The sequence below is a fragment of the Myxocyprinus asiaticus genome, chromosome 42, assembly GCF_019703515.2.
Source record: "Myxocyprinus asiaticus isolate MX2 ecotype Aquarium Trade chromosome 42, UBuf_Myxa_2, whole genome shotgun sequence".
NCBI lineage: Eukaryota > Metazoa > Chordata > Actinopteri > Cypriniformes > Catostomidae > Myxocyprinus > Myxocyprinus asiaticus.
The window spans coordinates 30,688,642-30,712,797 of record NC_059385.1 but is presented as its reverse complement, the minus strand read 5'-3'; the positions used below and the strand labels follow the sequence as shown (position 1 = coordinate 30,712,797).

General features: G+C 38.5%; 2 protein-coding genes across 2 annotated transcripts in view; one reads left to right on the top strand and one right to left on the bottom strand.

Moving 5' to 3' along the window:
• The first annotated feature begins 3,128 nt into the window (after window positions 1-3,128).
• LOC127432357 (thymic stromal cotransporter homolog) lies at window positions 3,129-18,125 on the top strand. Its single transcript, XM_051683331.1, has 4 exons — window positions 3,129-4,270; window positions 9,327-9,410; window positions 17,199-17,355; window positions 17,683-18,125. Exons 1-4 carry the CDS (start codon window positions 3,298-3,300, stop codon window positions 17,738-17,740), a joined length of 1,272 nt encoding a protein of 423 aa, XP_051539291.1. The 5' UTR covers window positions 3,129-3,297; the 3' UTR covers window positions 17,741-18,125.
• A 389-nt stretch (window positions 18,126-18,514) lies between these two features.
• snx30 (sorting nexin family member 30) overlaps window positions 18,515-24,156 on the bottom strand; it is a 52,159-nt gene continuing 46,517 nt past the window's right edge. The window contains exon 9 of the mRNA XM_051683330.1: window positions 18,515-21,311. Within this exon, the coding sequence (XP_051539290.1) occupies window positions 21,240-21,311 (72 nt within the window). The 3' untranslated portion in view covers window positions 18,515-21,239. The remainder of the gene's footprint in view (window positions 21,312-24,156) is intronic.

Here is a 24,156-nt window from a genome sequence, read left to right as displayed (position 1 = left end):
AAACATCACATAAAGGAAACATAAAAGTAATCCATACGACTCCAGTGGTTAAATCCATATCTTCAGAAGTGATATGATAGGTGTGGGTGAGAAACAGATCAATATTTAAACTTTTTTTTTTATTCTAAATCTCCACTTTCACTTTTACATCTGAAAGTAAAAGTTAAAGTTGAGATTTACAGTAAAAAAGAACTTAAATATTGTTCTTTTTCTTTCCCCATCTATTATATTGCTTCTGAAGATATGAATTTAAACACTGGAGTCGTATGGATTACTTTTATGTTTGCTTTATGTGATTTTTGGAGCTACAAATATATGATCACCATTCACTTGCATTGTATGGACCTACATAGCTGAGATATTTTTCTAAATATCTTTGTCTCTGTTCTGCAGAAGAAAGAAAGTCATACACATCTGGGATGGCATGAGGGTGAGTAACTGATGAGAGAATTTTCATTTTTGGGTGAACTATCCCTTTAATTCTGTGTATTGTAAATTGCATAAGTCAGTGCACCACTATGGATGATTCCATGTCCTCTACTAGTGATGGTTTTGATTTTTGACAAATAATCTATAGAAGGATAAATATTTCTCTGCACATAATGCTCAATTTCCCAAAGTGCTGTTATTGTGGGTAGGTCTCAATATCTTCAAAATATGTAACAAATAAATTACGTTTTAATCTTAACATATATTTAAATGTTACAGAATGCAACAAGAAACTGTTTTTTATTTATTTTTTTATTTATTTTTTTATTTAAATTCTTTTGAACTTTACATGGTATGTAAACAATGTGGTGGTCCTGAAGGAGACGCAGAAAAACAGCGAGACGCAGTGCAGCAGTCAAAGGCGTCCGTCTAGCATGTGTTTACGTAGAAAAACAATTGAAAAACAGTGCAGATGCATGTAAAAACATGGTCCATGTGAACAGCCACTAACTTGTCTGTTAGTGCAACTGAGAGAATGTATGTGGAAGAAGTTACGTTAAAGTGGAAATGGAGCCACAGCATAACTTTAGATACTCTAAAAATTCTCTAAATTGTCTTATAACTTAATAAAAATGCTAACAATGCTAAAAATAAAGATGTACTGTACAACATTTAAACTGATCTCATATTACTTATTTTAATTCAACAACTGTTGTTTTTTATTGAAGAACAGAGTTCTTGAAATTTCTGGAATCACAAAATTAATCCTGATTAATCATCAGACAAACCATCTAGTTTCAGGTCTTGTTAGGGTCAGTATAACTTTGGTTTGGGTTCACGTTTGTAATACATGAAAAAAAAATTTATTTATAAATATTATTAATTATAAATACAATGATAAACATTTTTTAATGATATAGTAGGCTACATTTATTTAATGTATATTATTATTTTCAAATTTAAACGTAACGTATTATTTCGAGTTAGGAGCTGTTCACACCGATTATGTTTTTGCATGTGTCTGCACTGTTTTCCAATTGATCTTTATGTAAACACGTGCTGGTTGGATGCCTTTTGACCGTTGCGCAACGTCTTGCTGTTTTTACAGTGTTTCCCACAGGACAGCCACAATGTTGAGACACTGGGTAAAGTTAAAAAGAACTTGTTGCACTGCATCTAGCTTTTTTAGTGCAGGTATCGTAACCTTGGCCAACCATTTTGGAGATTTCTGTCATTCCTCATTTAAGTAGATAGGAGCTGCACTTGCATGCCGCTTGTTTACAAAAACAGGCGTGCTTCCTGACTCCTCCTCCACGTGACGCGTGACCTTACCAACGAGCTTACGTCATCCCTCTCATGAGCGCGTCACAGAGATGTACGGAAGCGAACGTTTGTAGTTAAAAAGTATATAAGTATTGTTTTGTTTCTAAATATAATCAATCGTTTTGGTTCAGAAGAACTTTATTTGTCGACTGGAGTCGTGTGGATTATTTTGATGCACCCTAAATATGCATTTTGGACCGTCAAAAAATGGAGTACATTCACTTGCATTGTTTAAAGGAGGAGGCCTGAAATGAAATCCTAAAAATCTTAAATTCTGTTTTGATGAAAAAAGAAACTCAGATACATCTTGGATGGCCAGAGGGTGAGTAAATTATCATTATCATTTTTGGGTGAACTATTCCTTTAAATGGGGAAAGACCGACATCTCCAAAACGGTTGGTCAAGATTTCAATATCAGAAAAGAACATATTTCAAATCAGCAGTAAAATCTGACAACACTGGTATCATAAATTGTGGGGTTTTTTTACCTCAGATTTCGCTAAAAAAAAAAAAAAAAATTAAAAAAAAAAAAAAATACATTTTCCTGGCTTGTCTTGCTAATGTGCATGTGCGTTCTCAAGTTGATCGGCAGGTGATGTCTGAATCTAAAAGACGATTGGCTCTTTTACCTATAAGGCGGGAATTCCTTTTCTACATCTGCTGACTGTTGTGCGTTACAATTTCTCCCATTTATTTGAATAGAAATGGCCAGTCTTTTCTAAATAGCCTTTGATAAATCATAACAGAATTTTCATTTTCGGGTGATCTATCCCTTTAAGAGAAATGCGTGTGACATTAACACATGGTTTCTCCTCTATTTGAACTCAACAGATGTTGTAAGGGCAATCTGTACATTTCACTCGAGTCTCTTTTCCCTGTTTGTCTGGTTAAAAAAAAAAAAAAAAAAAAAAACAGCAGGTATTGTATCACCTGGACTTTTCCCGTCAATAGATGAACTTTGGTACAAACATATAAATATAATCAATCGTCCGAACTGCTGCTTTCACTTTCACTTTCACTTTCACTTTGTGATTATTTTTTATTAATTTATAGAACAAGTTTGCAATGTTATAGTAAGTTGGTTGCAGAACACTGGCAAACACTTCTTATCGGGGATGTTTGCCATGTTTTATTAACACAGTAGCTACTCGCCAAAATGTCCTTGCTTTCCGAATGTGAATTCGCGCACACATGTGTTGGTCCACACAGTTTACTGTTTGTTTTGGGAATTTCTTTTTGGAATTTTTTTTTTTTTTTTTTTTTTTTTTAAAGAGTGTTCATTTTTTATTCTGAAAATGGTTTCTTTTTGGGCGCGTTTGGCTTATGGTAGCAATTAGGCATACGTTTTAACAATGTAACGTATGCTCCTGCTTTACTGTAGATAGCTAGGTAAACACATGTATGCGTGTGTATCTCGGGATGAAACATGCTACTTCCCCATTACAGGATGACGCCATGGACATCACCCAGTGAGTTTAAGCTCCCTTTAGGCTGTTGTATCGATGGAGTTTAAAGACATTTGTTGACGTTTGAAAGATTGTCATCATGATGTCCTGCCGTTTATACATTGCGCCTCTGGTCTTCTGCGCCCAAGTGGCCAGCTCCTTTTTTGACACCGCTCTCCAAATGGTCGTGAAAGAACGATGCGCAAACGCCACCGATCCGGACAGCGAGCAGAAAGCCATCACCAACTTTAACATGATCTTCAACATGGTATTCAAATTCACCCCCATTGTACCTGCGATCCTCTTGGCAAAGGTTGGCGACAAAGGTTACAGGAAAGTGCCGATTGTTGTTCCTCTGATCGGTTACTTGGTGTCCAGAGCTTTACTTTTGCTCGATATCGTACTGGAATGGCCTCTCCAGGTGTTGTACGCGGTACCGGTTATTCATGGACTGTGCGGAGGGTTCGCGTCATATTGGGCCGGCGTGATGGCGCTTGTGTCGCTGTGCGCAAGTGAGGATACGCGCTCATTGCGCATCATGAGGACCGAGCTGGTGTATGGCATCGCTGGTTTTATTGGCAGCTTGGCTTCTGGTCACCTATTTGACCTGTATACTGTAGATCTCAAGCATGGGGTCATTTTATCTGGATTGAGTGTGCTTCTCTATGTCTTCTGTCTGATTTACGCTGCGTTTATCCTGCGAGTGGATCATCTAGTGCTTGAAGACAAGCAGGAGAGACGCCAAAGTGTTGGGATTATAAACCATGAAGCTCGTGATTTGATGAATATCATTTTGCTCTTCGGCAGTGGGATTTTGTATGATATAGCAGTGGCAGGAGGGATAGAGATGCTGGCGGCGTATGTGCTCAAAGACCCGTTGAATTGGGGCGCGACAGAGGTGGGTTATGGAAACGCGGCTGGATCTTTGCTCTTCATCACCAGTTTTGTGGGTGTGAAGATCTTCACGAGGTGTTCTGTGAGAGATGAGAGTATGATCATGATCGGAATGGTGTCATTTGCCGTTGGGATTTACTTCATGGCATTTGTGACCACAACTCCGACGTACTTTTTGGGTAAGATCTGTAAGATCTAACATGCCTGTTATCATTTACTTGATGCTTTCTTGCTTTTAACTGAAACATATTGTGAAATATTTCCAAGTAACCTTAAAAGTACTTCTTGTACTTCTTCAAATACTGTAGCTAATATGACTGAATCAACCTGACTACACCAATGAAAGTAACACCTTGTTGCACCAACTAAAGTCATTTTTATGGGTCAGATCAGGTAGAAATCAAGGTCAGAAATTAAAGGAATATTCCGGGCTCAATACAAGTTAAGCACAATCGACAGCATTTGTGACATAATATTGATTACCATAAGTATTCCTTATGACTTGCCCCTCCTTTTCTTAAAAAAAATAAATAAATCTGGGTTACAGTGAGGCACTTACAATGGGGGCCAAATTTTGAACGTTAAAATACTCACTTTTTCAAAAGTATAGCCACAAGACATAAACATTATGCGTGCAAACATGATTTTAGTGTGAGAAAATTACTTATTAACCTTTTCTGTGCAAAGTTATAGCCGATTTTACATTTTCGTTACCATGATGATGTTTTGTCAACAAACCCTAAAATGACTGTAAAAACGATGATTTAAACAACTTTACACCTCAAATAATACTTGAGTTTTAACAGGATAATTAATTAAGCTTCACATTTCTGCCTTTAAACCCTCTAAAAATTGGCCCCCATTCACTTCCATTGTAAGTGGCTCACTGTAACATCGATGTTTTTTTTTCTGTTGTTGTTTTTTTTAAAGAAATGGAGGGACGAGTCAAAATAATTTTTTGTGGTAATCAACATTATGCCACAAATGCTGTCGATTGAGCTTAACTTGTATTGAACCCAAAATATTCTTTTAAGGGGGGACTCAAAAATTAAACTATAGGGCCAAAACATGACCCATAATGAATTCCTCTATTTAGGTCTAATTATAGGCTACACATTATTGTATAAAGTATGAGTACACTGTAAAAAATAAAATAAAATAAAAAAATAACACTAGAAAGAACAAAAACAAATCTGTTAAATTTTCAATAAAAGGCCTGCAGCTGTGGTTGCCAGAAATTTACCATAAAAAATACGATGACCATGTTGGGATGTAATTTTGATGCCAGTATGTTTTATGGTTCACTACCGTTTATTTAATTAAATGATATATTCTTGATGTACTAACCTTCTGGAACTATACAAGTCTGCTTTTTACTTTAAAATTTATTTTTAATTACCATAGTAACAACACAGGGCTACATGATGACTTAAACGGTAAAGATGTGACCCAATCGACACACTATATATTATGCACTTACAAAATAAATATACTATGCACTCAGCCATGTAGTGTATGAATTTTCAAAGTGTAGTATTGTCCCAAATGGAACACTTAATGAATTTTTACTATTCGGAAGCATTTGCCTTTTTACAGCTGACGGATGTGACATTTCAAGCGCATGCGATGTGTTGCCATTCGCCAACCTCAGTTCAACACAATCAACAGCATTTGTGGCATAATATTGATTACCACAAATATTTGTTTTGACATGCCCCACCTTTTCTGTGAGGCACTTATAATGGAAGTGAATGGGGCCAATTTTTGAACGTTAAAATACTCACTTTTTCAAAAGTATAGCCACAAGATGTAAACAATATGCGTGTAAACATGATTTTAGTGTGATTAAGTTCACACAGCTTGGGGTGATGGTAAAGCATTCAACTTAAATTTGTAAGGTGCTGTATCCACTGAAGTTTTGCTAGCTGCTACAGTCTTCATTATTTACAACTCTTTTGTCAGTCCAGCAGCACAGCCAGGTAACCCCGCCCCTTCCGCTACGTACAGCAAGCTTCGTGCGCTGAGTGCACGAAGTGTCCAACATTCCACAATCCGTTTTGACGATTTAAAAAGTGCATCATCCAGGTACTTAAAGTACACTTCTTTTTGCTGCATTTTCAGTGTTAACATACTACTAAGAGATGTCATAACTTTACTTAATCGGTTAGCCAAAATTTTTGACAATATTTTAACGCCTAGCTGGATCAGGGAAATTAGATGGTAACTCTTACACTTCCTTGGATATTTGTCCTTTTTAAGAATCAGACTGATCCAGGCTTGTGTCATGGTTGGTGGAAGCTTTCCATTCTTTAATGATTCCTTATAAACTTCTAGCAAAAGTGGAGCCAGTTCTGTTGCATAAGATCTTCAGTGGCAAAGCCATCTGGCCCCGGAGCCTTGCCTGTAGGCAAGGCCTTAATTACCTCGCCAAGTTCCTCCTCATCTCAGAATCAAGAAATGTTTTTTGCTCAGTCGTCAGTTTAGGAAGTTCTAATGGATCCACAAAGTTTCTATTATCCTCATCAGTAGACGAAGACGTTGAACTATAGAGATCAAGATAGAATTCTTTAAAAGCATTTTTAATATCAATGGCCAAGGTAAATATTTCACCACCAGCAGATTTCACTGAGGGAATGGTAGAAAAAGACTCTCTCTGTTTTATATATCTAGCCAGTGTGTTTCCCTGCTTTGTCCCCCAACTCCCATCTTGCCCTGAATAGCCAAAACTCCACCTATTTCAATCGGGTCAATTCCCTGAGGCCATTAGTCGACATTCAGCGCTTCAGCTCTGCCTCGGCACTTTTAATATTCACTTCTAATTCCACGAGTTCTTGTGCTTTGGATTTTTTGGTGAAAGAGGCATACTGTATGATCCGGCCCCTAAGAACTGCCTTAAGTGCCTCCCAAGCCACGCCCACAGAGGATACTGTGGACCAGTTGGTCTCCATATAGACACTGATTTCAGCTTTTAGCATTTGTTGGAATTCAGGATTTTGCAAAAGGGATACATTAAAGCATCAATTATATGATTTCTTTTTCTCTGTATGTAGCAACACCTCTAAACTCACCAGGGCATGATCTGAGACTAAAATGTTTCCAACTGAGCAATCAACAACAAATGAAATGAGGGACTTAGGTGCATAAATATTAGCCAAAATAAGACTTTGTCCCTGAATTTCAGCTAAAACTATAATGACTCTTCCAAATTTATCTTTACTCTGTTTGAGACATTTGAATTGTAGATGTTTACTTATCAGCATAATGAATCTCCTGCTCTTACTCGAGCCAGCACTATAAAAAAAATGCTCACCCCATATCTTCCCAAATTTTTCAGCTTCCTGCGGAGAAAGGCGTGTTTCTTGAAGAAACACTATATCATATTTCTTATGCTTAAGAAGTGAAATAACCTTCCTTCTTTTTATGGGGTGCCCCAACCCATTCACATTCCACATGGAGAGAGACAATCCACTCATACTAACATTTGACATTTTGACATATAAGAAAAAATGGATAGTGTGTCAAAAACAAGATTATAAATACCACATTCCAACATTAGTGCAACCATCCAAACCCAAACATCCCCCAGAACCAAACAAACAGAAAAAAGAAAAACGTGCGCATTAACCCCGCGCACGACAATGCCAACTGGCGTCCATCCCTCCAAACTCAAACAGTCCATGCACGCCTACGAGAACCCCCGCGACAACATTGCCGTCGGATTACTCAAGTCTGGTGTTTCTATACATATTTTGTGAGACAGAATTACATGGCAAAAGATAATCTATAAAACAAACTCCAGCCAATAGGCGGAATAAACACAAAGAGCATGTAGATTCATCCATAAAACTGTCCTGAAGGTTTGTTACTCTACAAAATAAACTCAAGCCGCTAGGCGGAACCAGCACAAAAAAAGCACGCAGTTTCCTCAAACAGTCAAGTGAGTGTTCAGAGAGCTGGTCCACTCGGCTGCAACATGAGTGCAAACAAATGACTTACTCACTCCATTCACTTTATGAAGGACATTGCTTGCTGTGGGCATGTGAATGTTTTACGGCCATCCTTAGAATCTATTCTGCATTACCGACATGTTAATCATCTCACCGCATTTCCCACACTTCCCCGACTAAGTCGACTCCCAGGCCTGAGGCCTGCTCGGGGGCGTCAGCTTGAGGACATAACTGTCTTTTAATGTCTCCAGAGCCCAAGGATTTTGAATTCTTTGACATATTGTCCTCCTAGAACAGTTATGGAACAGAGTGTGTAGAATCTCACCGGTTTATGTCATTAAAATAGTTAAAACTAGCAAAGTGCGCAGAGCTCGCCGTTCACATGTCCGATCCTCACATGACGTCATGTTGACTGTCAGCATTTATTAATCTTAGTTAATGTTCATTTCAACATATACTAATATGTTTTTTAAAAGCAAAAGTTTTTGTTAACATTAGTTAATGCACTATAAACTAACATTAACTAACAATGAACAATTGTATTTTTATTAACTAACATTAACAAAGATTAATAAATGCTGAAAAAATATATCGTTAATTGTTTGTTCATGATATCTAATGCATTACCTAATGTTAACAAATGGAACCTTATTGTAAAGTGTACCACTTAAAGTTCATTAAAGGAATAGTTCACCCAAAAATGAACATTTGCTGCTAATTTACTCAAGTAAGTAAAGTATTGTTTTGTTTCTCAAAATAATCAATCGTTTGATCAGAAGAACTTTTATTTGTCGACTGGAGTCATGTGGATTATTTTGATGCACCCTAAATATGCATTTTGGACCCTCAAAAAATGGTAGTGCACAGAAAGTGTATATGTTGTTTGAATTTATGTGTAAGAGGTAATAAATTCTCAATCTTATCCATATTGAGAATTTTTTAATTGATTAAGTATTTGTACTATTTGTTCTGATAAGGCCCCAAAACAACACATTTTTGTACCTTTAAGGTATACAGATAATTTCTATTTCTCAAGGAAACTTGTGCTAAATAACACCTACAGATACTGTCTGAACATTAACTTGGTCAGAATATACAATTTCAACAAAACCTATTATGCTGGAATCCAATAATAGATCCTCAAATGAAGAACTGATGCGGAGACCAGCTTATCACAAAGATTAAATGTTGCATAAAATAGGAATTTGCTACTTATAAATCACTCTGACGTTTATTACAGTGTTTTGCTTTTCTCCACTGATGTGAAATGTTGTTCTGTCTTCTCTAGCTCGCTCTCTCACTCTGTTTGCTTTGATTCCAATGCCCACCATTCGCTCGCTGCTGTCCAAACAGGTCAAGGGAACCTCATATGGTAGGTCTGAAGTCTGAACTCTTCTTTTCTATTAAATTCTAGCAGTATACACTAAGGTCAGAAATTAACCTAGAAGAGCATTTTTCGTGATTATATAGGCTATGACATGTTGTTGATTATTTAGTCATTTAATTGATTAAACTGAAAAACAATTAAATTAAATTAAAAAATAATTCCAATCTAAATCACACAATTTTAAGCAGACTGTATCTATATATTAGTACCAGAACAGGCTGTTTGGAACACTAAACTTTCCTCAAAAGTTCCTCTGTTTATTTAGCTGTCCTGTTAAACCTATCACTGTCTGGTGTGTGTGTGTGTGTGTTGAGGAAATAAAGTAAGAACAAAAACAGAGAAATGAAACTAAATGTCAGTGCATTTAAGTGTGGATACCATGACAGTTTTGTTGTTGTTTTTTGTGTAGCAACAAGAAGGAACTATGGGCAAGTGTGAAATTATTATTCAGAGCAACACTCTATGAGCTACCACGCAACTTATTGGCACTCATACAAGCTTGTGAATATAGCTAGTAACGTAATCCAAATGCTAAAATATATCACCTTTCAAGTCATGCTCTATAGTAAAAGTGTTTTGATGTCATATGAAAACATCGTTAGGGCCCTATGAAATCTGATTTATTATTTTTCAAATTCCTTTTTATTTTTAAATCAAATCAAAAATCACTTTTATGGTCACACAACCATATACACAAGTGCAATGGTGTGTGAAATTCTTGGGTGCAGTTCCGATCAACATAGCAGTCGTGACAGTGATGAGACATAACAATTTACAATAAACATCAGATTTACACAACACAATATAAAATCTAATATACACATAATTACACACAACACAATATACAAATAATAACACACAATGTACAGTATACAATACACACAATATAGAATACACATTATACAATAAAAAATAGTATATATAGTATATATGAAATGTACAGTAGGTTGTATTGTACTGTATTGACATTCAGGCTGTCGGTTGATAGTCAGTTGCCAGTGTGTTGTTAAGAGAGAATATAATTGATGACAGTCCAGTGTGAGATAATAAGATTAATAAAGTGCAGTGCTGATGTATATTGATCGTGAGAGATCAAGAGTTCAAAAGGCTGATTGCTTGGGGGAAGAAGCTGTCATGAATTCGGCTGGTGCGGGTCCTGATGCTACGATACCGCCTGCCTGATGGTAGCAGTGAGAGCAGCCCATGGCTTGGGTGGCTGGAGTCTCTGATGATCTACCAAGCTTTTTTCACACACTGCCTGGTATATATGTCCTGGAGGGAGGGAGGCTCACCTCCGATGATGTGTCTGGCAGTTCGCACCACCCTTTGCAGGGCTTTACGGTTGTGGGTGGTGCTATTGCTGTACCAGGCGGAGATGCAGCCAGTCAGGATGCTCTCTACAGTGCTGGTGTAGAACCGTGTGAGGATGTGGTGGTTCATTCTAAACTTCCTCAGCCATCTCAGGAAGAAGAAGCACTGATGAGCCTTCTTCACAACGGCCTCAGTGTGGACAGACCATGTGAGTTCCTCAGTGATGTGGACACCGAGGAACTTGAAGCTGCTGACTCTCTCCACTGGTGCTCCATTGATGGTGATGGGGCTGTGCTCTCTTTCACTTCTTCTGAAGTCCACCACAAGCTCCTTTGTCTTGCTGACATTGAGGGAGAGGTTGTGCTCCTGACACCAGCATGTCAGAGTGTGAGTTTCATTATTGTCAGTGATCAGACCTACCACCGTCGTATCATCAGCAAACTTAATGATGGCATTGGAGCTGTGAGTTGCCACACAGTCATGTGTGTACAGGGAATACAGGAATGGGCTGAGAACACAGCCCTGTGGGGCTCCGGTGTTGAGGGTCAGTGATGAGGAGATGTTACTGCCCATTCTAACCACCTGGCATCTGCTTGACAGGTAGTCCAGGATCCAGCTGCACAGCGAGCTGTTTAAGCCCAGAGCCCGGAGTTTCACATCAAGCTTGGAGGGCACTATGGTGTTGAATGCTGAGCTGTAGTCTACAAACAGCATTCTCACATAAGTGTTCCTTTTTTCCAGGTAGGAGAGAGCAGTGTGTAGTGTAGATGCAATGGCATCATCAGTGGAGTGGTTGTTGTGGTAAGCAAACTGCAGTGAGTCCAGTGAGGGAGGCAGCACAGAGCAGATGTAATCTCTGATTAGTCTCTCAAAGCATTTGCTGATGATGGGGGTCAGAGCAACAGGACGCCGGTCATTTAAGCAAGTGATTTTGGATTGCTTTGGTACAGGCACAATGGTGGATGTTTTGAAGCATGTGGGGACCACAGACAAGGAGAGGGGAAGGTTGAAAATGTCTGTAAAAACACCAGCTAGTTGGTTCGCGCACGCTCTGATGACGCGGCCCGGAATGCCGTCTGGACCCGCGACTTTACGGATATTCACCTGTCGGAAGGATCGGGTTACTTCCGCTACAGAGACGGAGAGTGAACTGACCTCTGTAGCTTCAGCCGCGAGAGCTCTCTCCACGAGGGCAGTGTTATTTCCCTCGAAACGAGCATAAAAAATATTTAGCTCATCCGGAAGAGAGGCAGCAGTGTTCAAGCTGGAGTTTTTATTCCCTTTAAAGTCCATGATGATATTAATTCCCTGCCACATGCTTCTAGAGTTGGTGGTGTTAAACTGTCCTTCAATCTTGTTCCTGTGCTGGCGTTTTGCTGCTCTGATAGTTTTGCGGAGGGCATAACTGGCATGTTTATGCTCCTCCGTGTTCCCGGAATTAAAAGCGGAGGTCCGCACATTAAGTTCCGCGTGAACATCGCTATTAATCGAAGGTTTCTGGTTCGGGTAGATCCGTATTGTTTTAGTCGGAACAACATCCTCTATGCAGTTTCTGATGAAACACATTACGCTATCAGCGTAAAGCTCGATGTCGTCAAGTTGATTCAAAATGGCGCCGAGTACGGCTGCTGCGTTGCGAGCTCCTACGCAACATTGTAGTTTTTTGTTTGTTTTGTTTACAATTCTTATGTTATTTGTCTTGAATGTTGTCTGCCTTATTGTCTACGACATTGGTTCTGCAAATACACACCGTAAACCGGACTTCAAATTCCTCAATGCTAAACGCTGTTTACAAACACGCCAGCGGAGCCCTTTGTCTGGGCAGCCCAGCCGCGGAAACGCAGAAGGAAAAGGGGAAATAGAGCCGGCGTTCTCATCAGAGTAAGACGTCGCGCAAATCGACCCCTGCTACCCAGTATTCTACTGGCAAATGTTCAGTCTCTGGACAACAAGCTCTGCGAGCTGAGAGCGCGGATCTCTTTCCAACGAGAGACGATGGACTGCTGCATTATCTGCCTGACAGAAACTTGGATGTCTGCGGAGATTCCAGACTTAGCCATCGAACCCGCGAGTTTCTCCATGCACTGAGCGGACAGAACGAAAGACCTCTCAGGTAAAAGCAGAGGTGGTGGTGTATGTTTTATGATCAACAAATCCTGATGTGATCAGAGGAACGTACATTCTATCAAGTCTTTCTGCTCTCCTGATCTGGAATTTCTCATGCTTCTGTGTCGACCATTCTGGCTACCGAGGGAATTCACAGCGGTCATTATCACAGCTGTGTACATCCCGCCACAAGCCGACACAGACCGGGCACTCAAGGAACTGTATGGGAGTATAAGCAAGCAGGAAACTGCGCAACCCTGAGGCTGCGTTCATTGTGACCGGGGACTTCAACAAAGCCAACTTCAAGTCAGTAGCACTGAAATACTACAAACACATCAGTTTCAACACACGAGGGTTGGACCATTGCTACTCTCCCTTCCGGGATGGCTACAAATCCCTCCCCCGCCCACCATTTGGCAAATCGGACCACTCTTCCGTTCTGCTTCTGCCCGCTTACAGGCAGAAACTGAAACAGGAAGCACCCACCCTCAGAACGACCCAGTGCTGGTTGGACCAGTCAGACTCTACGCTACAAGACTGTTTCGATCATGCGTCAAAAAAAATTTCCCCAAATTCCGTGTTTTCCATTTTATTTTCTCAGAATTCCAGGTTTTAAAGTTTAATGAAATTTTATCATTTTTATCTGTCTAATCAAATGAATTCATAGAATTTTATTCAAATGAGAACAGAGCAATTACATTTAAAGATACCATTGCATTATTTTTATTAAATGAAGAGCTTTGATACTGACCATCAAGCACAATCCAAAACCCAAAATTATATTTTTGTCAAATACAGTGCTGCACTGTAAAGCATCAAGGTATTAATGAAAGCAGTTATGAAATTCTTGTTTGTGAGATTGCTTGCATATAATGTAATTATTATTGATATATTATTATTATTATTATTTTCATTATTATTACTACTACTACTACTACATTGAATATAAAATTTTACTAAACAGAAGTAATACGTTTCTGACACATTTTTTTCAATTTTTGGCGCTTACTAAATGGAGCTTTTATTTTGCCATTTTACCGCAAAACCGGATGTTTTCAACAACTTCACTTCTCAGCTGCCTGAAAAGCCGTTTGCTATATGGGCTAATGTGCTTATTAAACGGCTTAAGCCTATGATGTAATTTTATATAGTATGCATGTATTGCGGGTCACAGTGAATAAAATGATCTCTTTGTCATTTATACACACACAGAGCACACGTGATGTTAATGATGCTGTTAGTGTGTGGGCAGCCGTTGTTCTGACAATCTGTGCTTCCTGCTCAGGATGTTCTACCAGCATAACTATCATGTAGTGCGATATGGTGTGAGGCTATACTAAGCCCTACCCTAACCCTAACCCTAAAACTATGCGATTACAATGTTGGTAGCTCATCCTGATATGGTAGCATATATTTTCAGGACACCGGCTTCTCCCATTCTCTTACTGTTAAAACGCAGCTCATGCACACAGTATATTTGTTTCATTAAATCTCAGCCTTTTATGGTTTAATCATCACACATATTACGATTTTAATTTGATTAATTGTGCATTTATACATTCATTTTATCCCAATTATGTCAAATTTCGTGACATTCCATGTTCCATTTTTACAGTGCATCTGGAAAGTATTCACAGTGCTTCACTTTTTCCACATTTTGTTATGTTACAGCCTTATTCCAAAATTGATTAAATTCATTATTTTCCTCAAAATTCTACAAACAATACCCCATAATGACAATGTGAAAGAAGTTTGTTTGAAATCTTTACAAATTTATTAAAAATAAAAAATGAAAAAAATCACATGTACATAAGTATTCACAGCCTTTGCCATGACACTCAAAATTGAGCTCAGGTGCATCCTGTTTCCATTGATCATCCTTGAGATGTTTCTACAACTTGATTGGAGTCAGTTGATTGGACATGATTTGGAAAGGCACACACCTGTCTATATAAGGTCCCACAGTTAACAGTGCATGTCAGAGCACAAACCAAGCCATGAAGTCCAAGGAATTGTCTGTAGACCTCAGTGACAGGATTGTATCGAGGCACAGATCTGGAGAAGGGTACAGAAAAATTTCTGCAGCATTGAAGGTCCCAATGAGCACAGTGGCCTCCATCATCCGTAAATGGAAGAAGTTTGGAACCACCAGGACTGTTCCTAGAGCTGGCCACCTGGCCAAACTGAGTGATCGGGGGAGAAGGGCCTTAGTCAGGGAGGTGACCAAGAACCCGATGGTCACTCTGACAGAGCTCCAGCATTTCTCTGTGGAGAGAGGAGAACCTTCCAGAAGAACAACCATCTCTGCAGCACTCCACCAATCAGGCCTGTATGGTAGAGTGGCCAGACGGAAGTCTCTCCTCAGAAAAAGGCACATGACAGCCTGCCTGGCGTTTGCCAAAAGGCACCTGAAGGACTCTCAGACCATGAGAAACAAAGACTGAACTCTTTGGCCTGAATGGCAAGCGTCATGTCTGGAGGAAACCGGGCACCGCTCATCACCTGGCCAATACCATCCCTACAGTGAAGCATGGTGGTGGCAGCATCATGCTGTGGGGATGTTTTTCAGCGGCAGGAACTGGGAGACTAGTCAGGATCGAGGGAAAGATGAATGCAGCAATGTACAGAGACATCCTTGATGAAAACCTGCTCCAGAGCGCTCTGGACCTCAGACTGGAGCGAAGGTTCATCTTCCAACAGGACAACGACCCTAAGCACACAGCCAAGATAACAAAGGAGTGGCTCCGGGACAACTCTGTGAATGTTCTTGAGTGGCCCAGCCAGAGCCCAGACTTGAACCCGATTGAACATCTCTGGAGAGATCTGAAAATGGCTGTGCACCGACACTCCCCATCCAATCTGATGGAGCTTGAGAGGTCCTGCAAAGAAAAATGGGAGAAACTGCCCAAAAATAGGTGTGCCAAGCTTGTAGCATCATGCTCAAAAAGACTTGAGGCTGTAATTGGTGCCAAAGGTGCTTCAACAAAATATTGAGCAAAGGATGTGAATACTTATGTACATGTGATTTGTTTCGTTTTGTATTTTTAATAAATTTGCAAAGATTTCAAACAAACTTCTTTCACGTTGTCATTATGGGGTATTGTTTGTAGAATTTTGAGGAAAATAATGAATTTAATCAATTTTGGAATAAGGCTGTAACATAACAAAATGTGGAAAAAGTGAAGCGTTGTGAATACTTTCCGGATGCACTGTATGACTGGATTCCACGATTCTGTCCATGTTTCCTGCAATGTGGGAATCATAAGGCTCTACACTGTGTGAGGAACAGGGTGGAAAGTAAGTGTTTATTTTCCAGCCGTTTTACTCTGTGATTTTTGTGAAAGTGAATAAAAGTGATTGTTGTTACCAATGAGGACTCAAGCCAGTGAGGAGTGAACAGCAGACAGGATTATCAAATTGAGTATGAATGCTACAGAAGTAGCTCTTAGAGATGGCAATATGGATGTATAGAAGTATGGACAATTTTGCCCAATCCTTGGCTGGTTGATGACCAGAAGTGCACCCACATTCTGGTTCATCTGTAGAAACTTATTTGTGCTTGCCAGCTAATAATGCATTGCAGTAGTCCAGTCTTAAGATGACAAGATCCTGGTCCAGGATTTACACAGCATATTCAGACAGGGAGGGTCTGATTTTCTGTTGTGTGTACCGAAAAAAGGAGGAGACCAATCACTGAACCCTGAGGTACATCGGTGCCTGGATAATCTGTATAAGCTTATTTGCTCTAGCCAGTAGGGCTGCACGATATGGAGGGAAAATGCAGCAAGTTGTTGGATAATGCGAAATTCGATATGCGACATGATATTCCTATGATGACGTCATCGTTGTGCTTGGAACATTGGAACCCCCACTGCTCAAATAAACTGAAGTTTAGTGGAATTAAAAAATGACCGTCTATCCCAGTGATAATAAACATAGTTCTTTTGTTCCAAATTGCATATAGACTTTTTGCTTATAATATATATAGTTCTACCATTAGCTATGTAGCAGATATTAAAATTCATATTTAAATATTTTAACCTCGGTGCCTGTATCATTGTGTGAATTGTGAAAAGGAGAGGGCCAAGTACTGAACCTTGAGGTACCCTGCTGGTTAATTAATGTGACTTAGATACTCTCCCCTCTAAGAGACCATGAAGGATCTGCCCATGAGGTAGAACACTTGCCATTGAGGATCAGACAGTGGACAGGACTAGCAAAATGAGGATGAATGCTACAGAGGTAGCTTTGGAGATGGCAATATGGATGTATGGAAGATGGACATTTTGCCCAATACTAGTATTTTAGTGGAGCATGTCTGTTGGAATTTTCAGTTAGTTCATTTTCTTCCCGTAGGCATTACCTTCGTACTACTCCAGTTGTCCTTTAAACTTGCAAGCTTGGTGACCACACCCATTTACACCAAGATCTATCAGGCCTACCTTGACACCTTCCCAGGGTTTGTCTTCATACTGTCCAGCATCTTTACTGTTCTTTCTATGATACCCATCAGGTAAGCTGAGATTCTTAGTCATTCTTTTATTCACTGTCAGAAAAATTTGCAAAAATTGTACCTTTAGGGGTACAACAGCTTGCCACTTGGGCAGTACCCTTTGCATGCCAATCGGAATGTACTTGTAACTTATCTGTCCCTGAAGGGTACATATTAGTACTTTAAGGTGTAAAAAGGGTACAGGGAATGTATCTTTGAGGGTACTGCCCCAGTGACTACTGTTGTAACCCTAAAGGTAACATTTTTGCAAATTGTTTCTGACAGTGTAATATATCTTTCAACATTCAATTCTGAAAAATATTAATGTTTATTGTGTTTTACACAAAGTATTGTAGGATGTCGTTCTGCAAGACACAATGGATATGAGACAATTCAAGGGAACTGAAAGCATCAAAGCCCATGAATGCAAATGCAAACATAGCGTACCTTCCAGAAAATTATGTGTTTGAAATAAGCATCCTTGCACAGTAAACGATTTGTAGAAATACACTGATATACAATATAGAAAATATTTTTTTGATATTTTACTCAGGTGACCGGTTTGTTTACTAGAATAGATAATGGTACATTTAGTTGGCTATAGTTACACTGTTTACAGGTTGTGTAATATGTTTAGTGTCATATTTGGCCTGTTTCTGATATTCTGTTGAGATCTGCACTGCTTATTTGACATTTATGGCATTTTTAATCAGAACTTTTACATTTTGTACAGTTTGTAATGAACTGAATTATTTGTACATCTGCAGGAATCTTATTAAATAATATACACACTTTTGTTCTTGGTTGAAATTACTGGAAAATATAGTGAAATACATATAATTACCATTATTAGTTCATTTATTAGACTTAGACCGAAGTTCAGTTTAGACTTTAATTCTGCTTGTGCAAAGGCACAAAAGACAAAGAACGACAGTCTTAGTATATTCTTTTAATTCTTGCTGTTTTTTAGTATTGGTCTAATATTTAAAATCAGTTGAGGTAAAAGTAACGGCATCAAACAACGTTACTGTACAAGCTATTCCTCTTTTTGGAGACCCATTTTTACATTTAATCAATAAACAGTTTATGCAAAAAGAGCTTGAGAACAAGTTATATTTGATTTATAAAAAATACAACGGGAATAACCTCTAAATAAACAAACACCCGCTGTACTTGCTTTAAAATTATGTTTATTTTCTTAATTTACTGGAAGAGTTTAATTATATGCCTCTATACCCCCATGGACTGATCTGTACAGTAAGTAAACATATGACACACTCATGCTACAATGATTAAATATAATATCTCAGCAAGAAATGGTGTTTAACACAATCTTGAAGAATGTAAACTGTTAGAATGACACAAATGGACCAGTTATTTTAGCTGTTCCTGTTGACAATTCATATAATTACTCTACAGTAATTTCACATTTACCTGTCCCCGTGTAAACTTAATTTAATCATTGCCAGTATAAACAGTATTTTACATGTCCATAAAGAACAACATGCATCAAAGCAACACAAAGTCATATAGCTGCCTTTGTAACACAAATAGACCATCTGATCAAAACAAATGAAAACTTAAGACACATTAAAAGGCTTAAAGGAAAATTCCAGGTTCAATACAAGTTAAGCTCAATCAACAGCATTTGTGGCATAATATTAATTACCACAAAAATTAATTTAGACTCATCCTCCTTTAAAAAAAAAAAAAAAAAAAAGCAAAGATGGAGGTTACAGAGAGGCACTTACAATGGAAGTGAATGGGGCCACTTTTGGGAGGGTTTAAAGGCAGAAATGTGAAGCTTATAATTATGGAAAAAAATTCTGTTAAAATTAATGTATTATTTGAGCTGTAAAATTGTTTAAATCATAATTTTTACAGTAATTTTAGGATTTGTTTGCCATGACGATGTAATGTCATGAAGTTGTAAAATTGGTTCTAACTTTGCACACAAAAGGTTAGTAAGTGATTTTATCAAACTAAAATCATGTTTACACACATACTGTTTATGTCTTGTGGCTATACTTTTGAAAAAGTGAGAATTTTAACATTGAAAAATTGGCCCCTTTCATTTCCACTGCAAGTTTTTTTTGTAGTAATCAATATTATGCCACTAATACTGTCAATTGAACTTAACTTGTATTGAACCTGGAATATTCCTTTAATGGGTTTGACAGGTGAAACTTTAGGCCTAGTGTCTTCGCTAAAATGAATGACATGAATTAGAGCTCAACAAAGCTAAACAGAAACAGACTATATGCTTAAAAAAAGAAATTGGGAGGATTTGCTTCTGTTTTGTGAAGGGATTAAAGGAAAAGAAGACAACTGGTGTCAGAAGTGCTGCTGCAGTAACTGCCCCTACCAGCAGGTGGCAACAAATATTACGTTTCAGTCCGTATGCTGCAGTTACTGTTGTGATACAAAGACAAACCACCACAGGGCCAGTTCTGATTTAATAGTTTGGTCTTCAATAAACCAAAAACTGTCAACATTTAAAATGAATAGATAACTAAATGAAATTTCAAAATAAAGGTCATTTGATCATTTAAACATGAACTGTGATAAACAGAGTTCAGAGATCCTTCCATGAAGATTCCTGCTGCTGTGTTTTGTCTTGAAGAAAATTACCTCAGAAACAGGCAAATACAATATAAAAAGAGCATATTAAGCTTTACTGGAGTCACTGTTGTTAATATGATTAATATTTATAACATCTGAAAGCAAAGTAGTTAGAAGAACATTCAGAATTGCTTCTACAGACTTTGACGCTTGGCATCAACAATGTTGTTTAGAAAGTCTGTCTTTGGGACTGTTGTGGCTGAAATTTTGCCTTTTGTGTTCCATGTAAGAAAGTCGGACAGATTTGGAACAACATAAGGGTGAGTAACTGATGACAGAATCAGAATTAGACAAAAATATTAATGCTGTATTACTGGTATTTGTACGCAAGTGATAGTAATGTCGATGTCAACAGATATTTTGGAGCTCACCCTCTGGTATAACATTTGAACCAAACATTTATAACTATGCTTTTATGAAAAGCTTTTTCGAAATTGGTGTATTTATACCATTGGAGACAAACCACTCCACATTAACGTCCCAGAGTTTTGCGAGTTATGTCTGTTGACACTGCAAACCTGACATTAGACTACTCAACTAAAAAAAAAACTAATTAGGTAAATTGGCTCAGTACAATGACAAGTACAAATCATTACGACACATTTTATCATAAATATTTAATGAGATCAAATATGGCTAGGAAAACATCCTTCATTTCAACTCAACGACCAAATTCAGACTATAATGAAGCAAGTGTTTTGTGGTGCCAATGTCCAAAGTTTCTTTGGGGGAAAAAAGTGCAGTTTTTTTTTTTTTTTAATGAGATATCGAACTTCAGTTCCACATCTTTGGCAAGAGGAATGTTGGCAGACTCTTCATGGGCTCAACAAAAAAAATAAAGCAAACATTCTAACGTCTTTGTTCCCTTGAACGGATAGCTTCAAAAGACAAGCATTTACAAAAGCATTATTGGCAAACATTTCACTAAAACTACAAATTGGTTGACGTCAACAAAACTTCCTCCGCTCTCGTATTCCCCTCCACGCCACAATCGTTAAAATGTTCCCATATCTGTGGTTCTGTAGTTCTAACTTGAGATATGAAGAGGCAATTACAGATTCTCCTTCCACAAACTGTCAGAGAAAGAGAGAGGGGTTGGTTGGATGGGTTTTCACAAATAGAGACTTTACAAAATGTAATTCTTGTAGCTTGTCCATCCGGTAATGTCCCTTCCCTGGCTGTCCTGTGAAATCTTTGATCGTGTTGGATGGGTCCAAAGGCCGCTCACAGGGTCATGACCTCTCAGCCATACCAGTGACAGAGAGAGTGGGTGAAATACATGCTCAGTTCGTTTCTCCTTTTGCTTCCTGTTTGTCTTGTAACAATGGAATGAGAGACTCCCATGCTGCAAGGCACTGTGAGGCAGAATGAAAACCAGAAGTCAAAATAAAGTCTTGTTCTTCTATAACATCTTTGTGTAAACCAGACATACGCACATTCATAATTCATTTAATAAAAGGTTTTTTTATATGGACAGTAGTGGTGTTAACTACCATGCAAATCATGCAATTGCATTGGGCCCTAGACTTCGGGGGCTCCGATCAGAAAGCTGAGCAAAACGCTCAAGGGGTGGTGGGTGACGCGTTGTTTTGTGTTCACGCGCGGTGATGCTATTTTTAACCATCTCGGAGCAGTTCACGTGCGTTGTAAAGGCAAAGTGCTGCAGGTTCACCCATTTGCGCAATTCCAAACATTTGAACTAGAGGTCTGCATCCCCACGGGACCTGATTAGATTTCTTGCGGCACGGGATTAAATTTCCCAGTTGAAGGTGGGAGTAGACGGTACTTCCATGAGATGTGGATGGGAGCGGGCGGTCAGAAAATAGCCTGAAAAATTCAATGTTGATGTCTGTTTTTATTTTATTAATTAATGAATGCAAAAAAATAAATACAATTACAACATTAAATAAATGTGCACACAGCATGTGCAACAAATTATCCAATATTTAGAGCAGGCAGGTAGTCAACGGGACTTTAGAAGAATGGCAGAGCAAAGCATGGGTACACCGTGTCATAAAAGGATGTGTAACACGGACTAGGATATATTAAATTTAGTGTTAAGAAACCAACTTCAGGCATGTCAGATGGACATCATGTCACGCGTCATCTGATAATAGCAATAACAGAAAAACAAAACGTTTTGTATATACATGTCGAGACATCATTCTTTGCGCTGCGTCTAGATTGTTATGAAGAAGTTCAGGCTGTAAAGAGGGGACTGTTGCACTGTTGACTGTTGCAAGAGGGGACTGTTGCATATTATTCCAGATTGTGCTGCACCAAGCAAATTTTCAGCACATAAATGGTAAGTCAATGCTTTTTTTCTGTTCTGCTCTAGTGTACTGAGGAGCTGGTGTGCCTTGTTAAAACTGTATGTTTACTGTTTCAGTACTGTTACGAATGTTGGCTGTATGCTTACATAAACTATAGCCTATTGCTTGCTAGGAGAAGAAATTATAAAGATAGTGAGCGATTTCAGGTTGGGTTCAGGCACATAATCTGACAGCATCGTTCGGGCCACGTAGTCTCGGGTATGGGTCGGGTTTCATTTTAAGGCCCTTGCAGACCTCTACCACACACGCACACACACAAATACACGCACTTACTCACAGTGACGTCACCGCATATCAACACGTCAAACTCACTTCATTTCAAGTGGCCCGTGAGCTCATTTCTGAAATGTAGGATGGCAAGGATCACAACGTTTTACTGAACAATCAGTTAGTTCTTTCCTCGTGAACATAAAGGAGCCTTCACCTGTCATCTGTATGTTTTGGAGTGCATTTTGCTCACTTCAAAAGTGGAATGAAACAGCCCTACATGGGTCAATTATCAATGCGGCTTAATCATAACAGCACGAGGGCAGAGCAGGTGCAGTAATTCGCGGACTGGTCTCAACTGAACAACAGACTATTTTAAATGTGCATGTGAACCAGTGAGATTCGCAGCAAGGATTGTGAAACCCGTTTGAATGCGGTACAGAACTTATGTCTCGATGATGAAACTAGTTTAAAATAAACAGCCCCCACATTCTAAACGGAAAAATAATCATATTCACATTACCGTCATACAAAAAAACAACACATTCTCATTACCATAATACAAATAAATGTCATTCTCATTACTGTAATGTGAAAAATAATTATCTCTACAGTATAATAATATAATAATAGTATAATAAGTATTTTCTAAACCACATTACAAAAAATGCACTCATTGCTGTGATGTAAAAAAATTGAATCTCATTACTAAAAAAATAATAATTCTCATTACTATATGATACTATATAATGTATACTATACAACTGAATATAATGTACAGTTGAAGTCAGAAGTTTACATACACCTTTTACATACCAGCCAAATACATTTAAACTCAGTTTTTCACAATTCCTGACATTTAATCGTAGAAAACATTCCCTGTCTTAGGTCAGTTAGGATCACTATTTTAAAAACGTGAAATGTCAGAATAATAGTAGAGAGAATTATTTATTTCAGCTTTTAATTCTTTCATCACATTCCCAGTGGATCAGCAGTTTACATACACTTTGTTAGTGTTTGGTAACATTGCCTTTAAATTGTTTAACTTGGGTCAAATGTTCTGGGTTGCCTTCCATAAGCTTTTCACAATAAGTTCCTGGAATTTTGGCCCATTCCTCCAGACAGAACTGGTGTAACTGTCAGGTTTGTAGGCCTCTTTGCTTGCATATGCTTTTTTAGTTCTGCCCACAAATTTTCAATCGGATTGAGGTCAGGGATTTGTTATGGCCACTCCAATACCTTGACTTTGTTGTCCTTAAGCCATTTTGCCACAACTTTGGAGGTATGCTTGGGGTCACTGTCCATTTGGAAGACCCATTTTCGACCAAGCTTTAACTTCCTGGCTGATGTCTTGAGATGTTGCTTCAATATATCCACATAATTTTCCTTCCTCATGAAGCCATCTATTTTGTGAAGTGCACCAGTCCCTCCTGCAGCAAAGCACCCCCACAACATGATGCTGCCACCCCCATGCTTCACGTTTGGGATGGTGTTCTTCAGCTTGCAAGCCTTACCCTTTTTCCTCCAAACATAACAATGATCATTATGGCCAAACAGTTACATTTTTGTTTGATTAGACCAGAGGACATTTCTCCAAAAAGTAAGATCTTTGTCCCCATGTGCTCTTGCAAACTGTAGTCTGGCTTTTTTATGACGGTCT

Coding starts and splice junctions, on each gene's coding strand:
- LOC127432357 (XM_051683331.1), top strand. CDS start 3,298: ATGATGTCCTGCCGTTTATACATTGCGCCTCTGGTCTTCTGCGCCCAA. Junction 9,411..17,198: donor GGTCAAGGGAACCTCATATG/GTAGGTCTGAAG, acceptor TTCTTCCCGTAG/GCATTACCTTCGTACTACTC. Junction 17,356..17,682: donor CTTTCTATGATACCCATCAG/GTAAGCTGAGAT, acceptor TTTTACACAAAG/TATTGTAGGATGTCGTTCTG.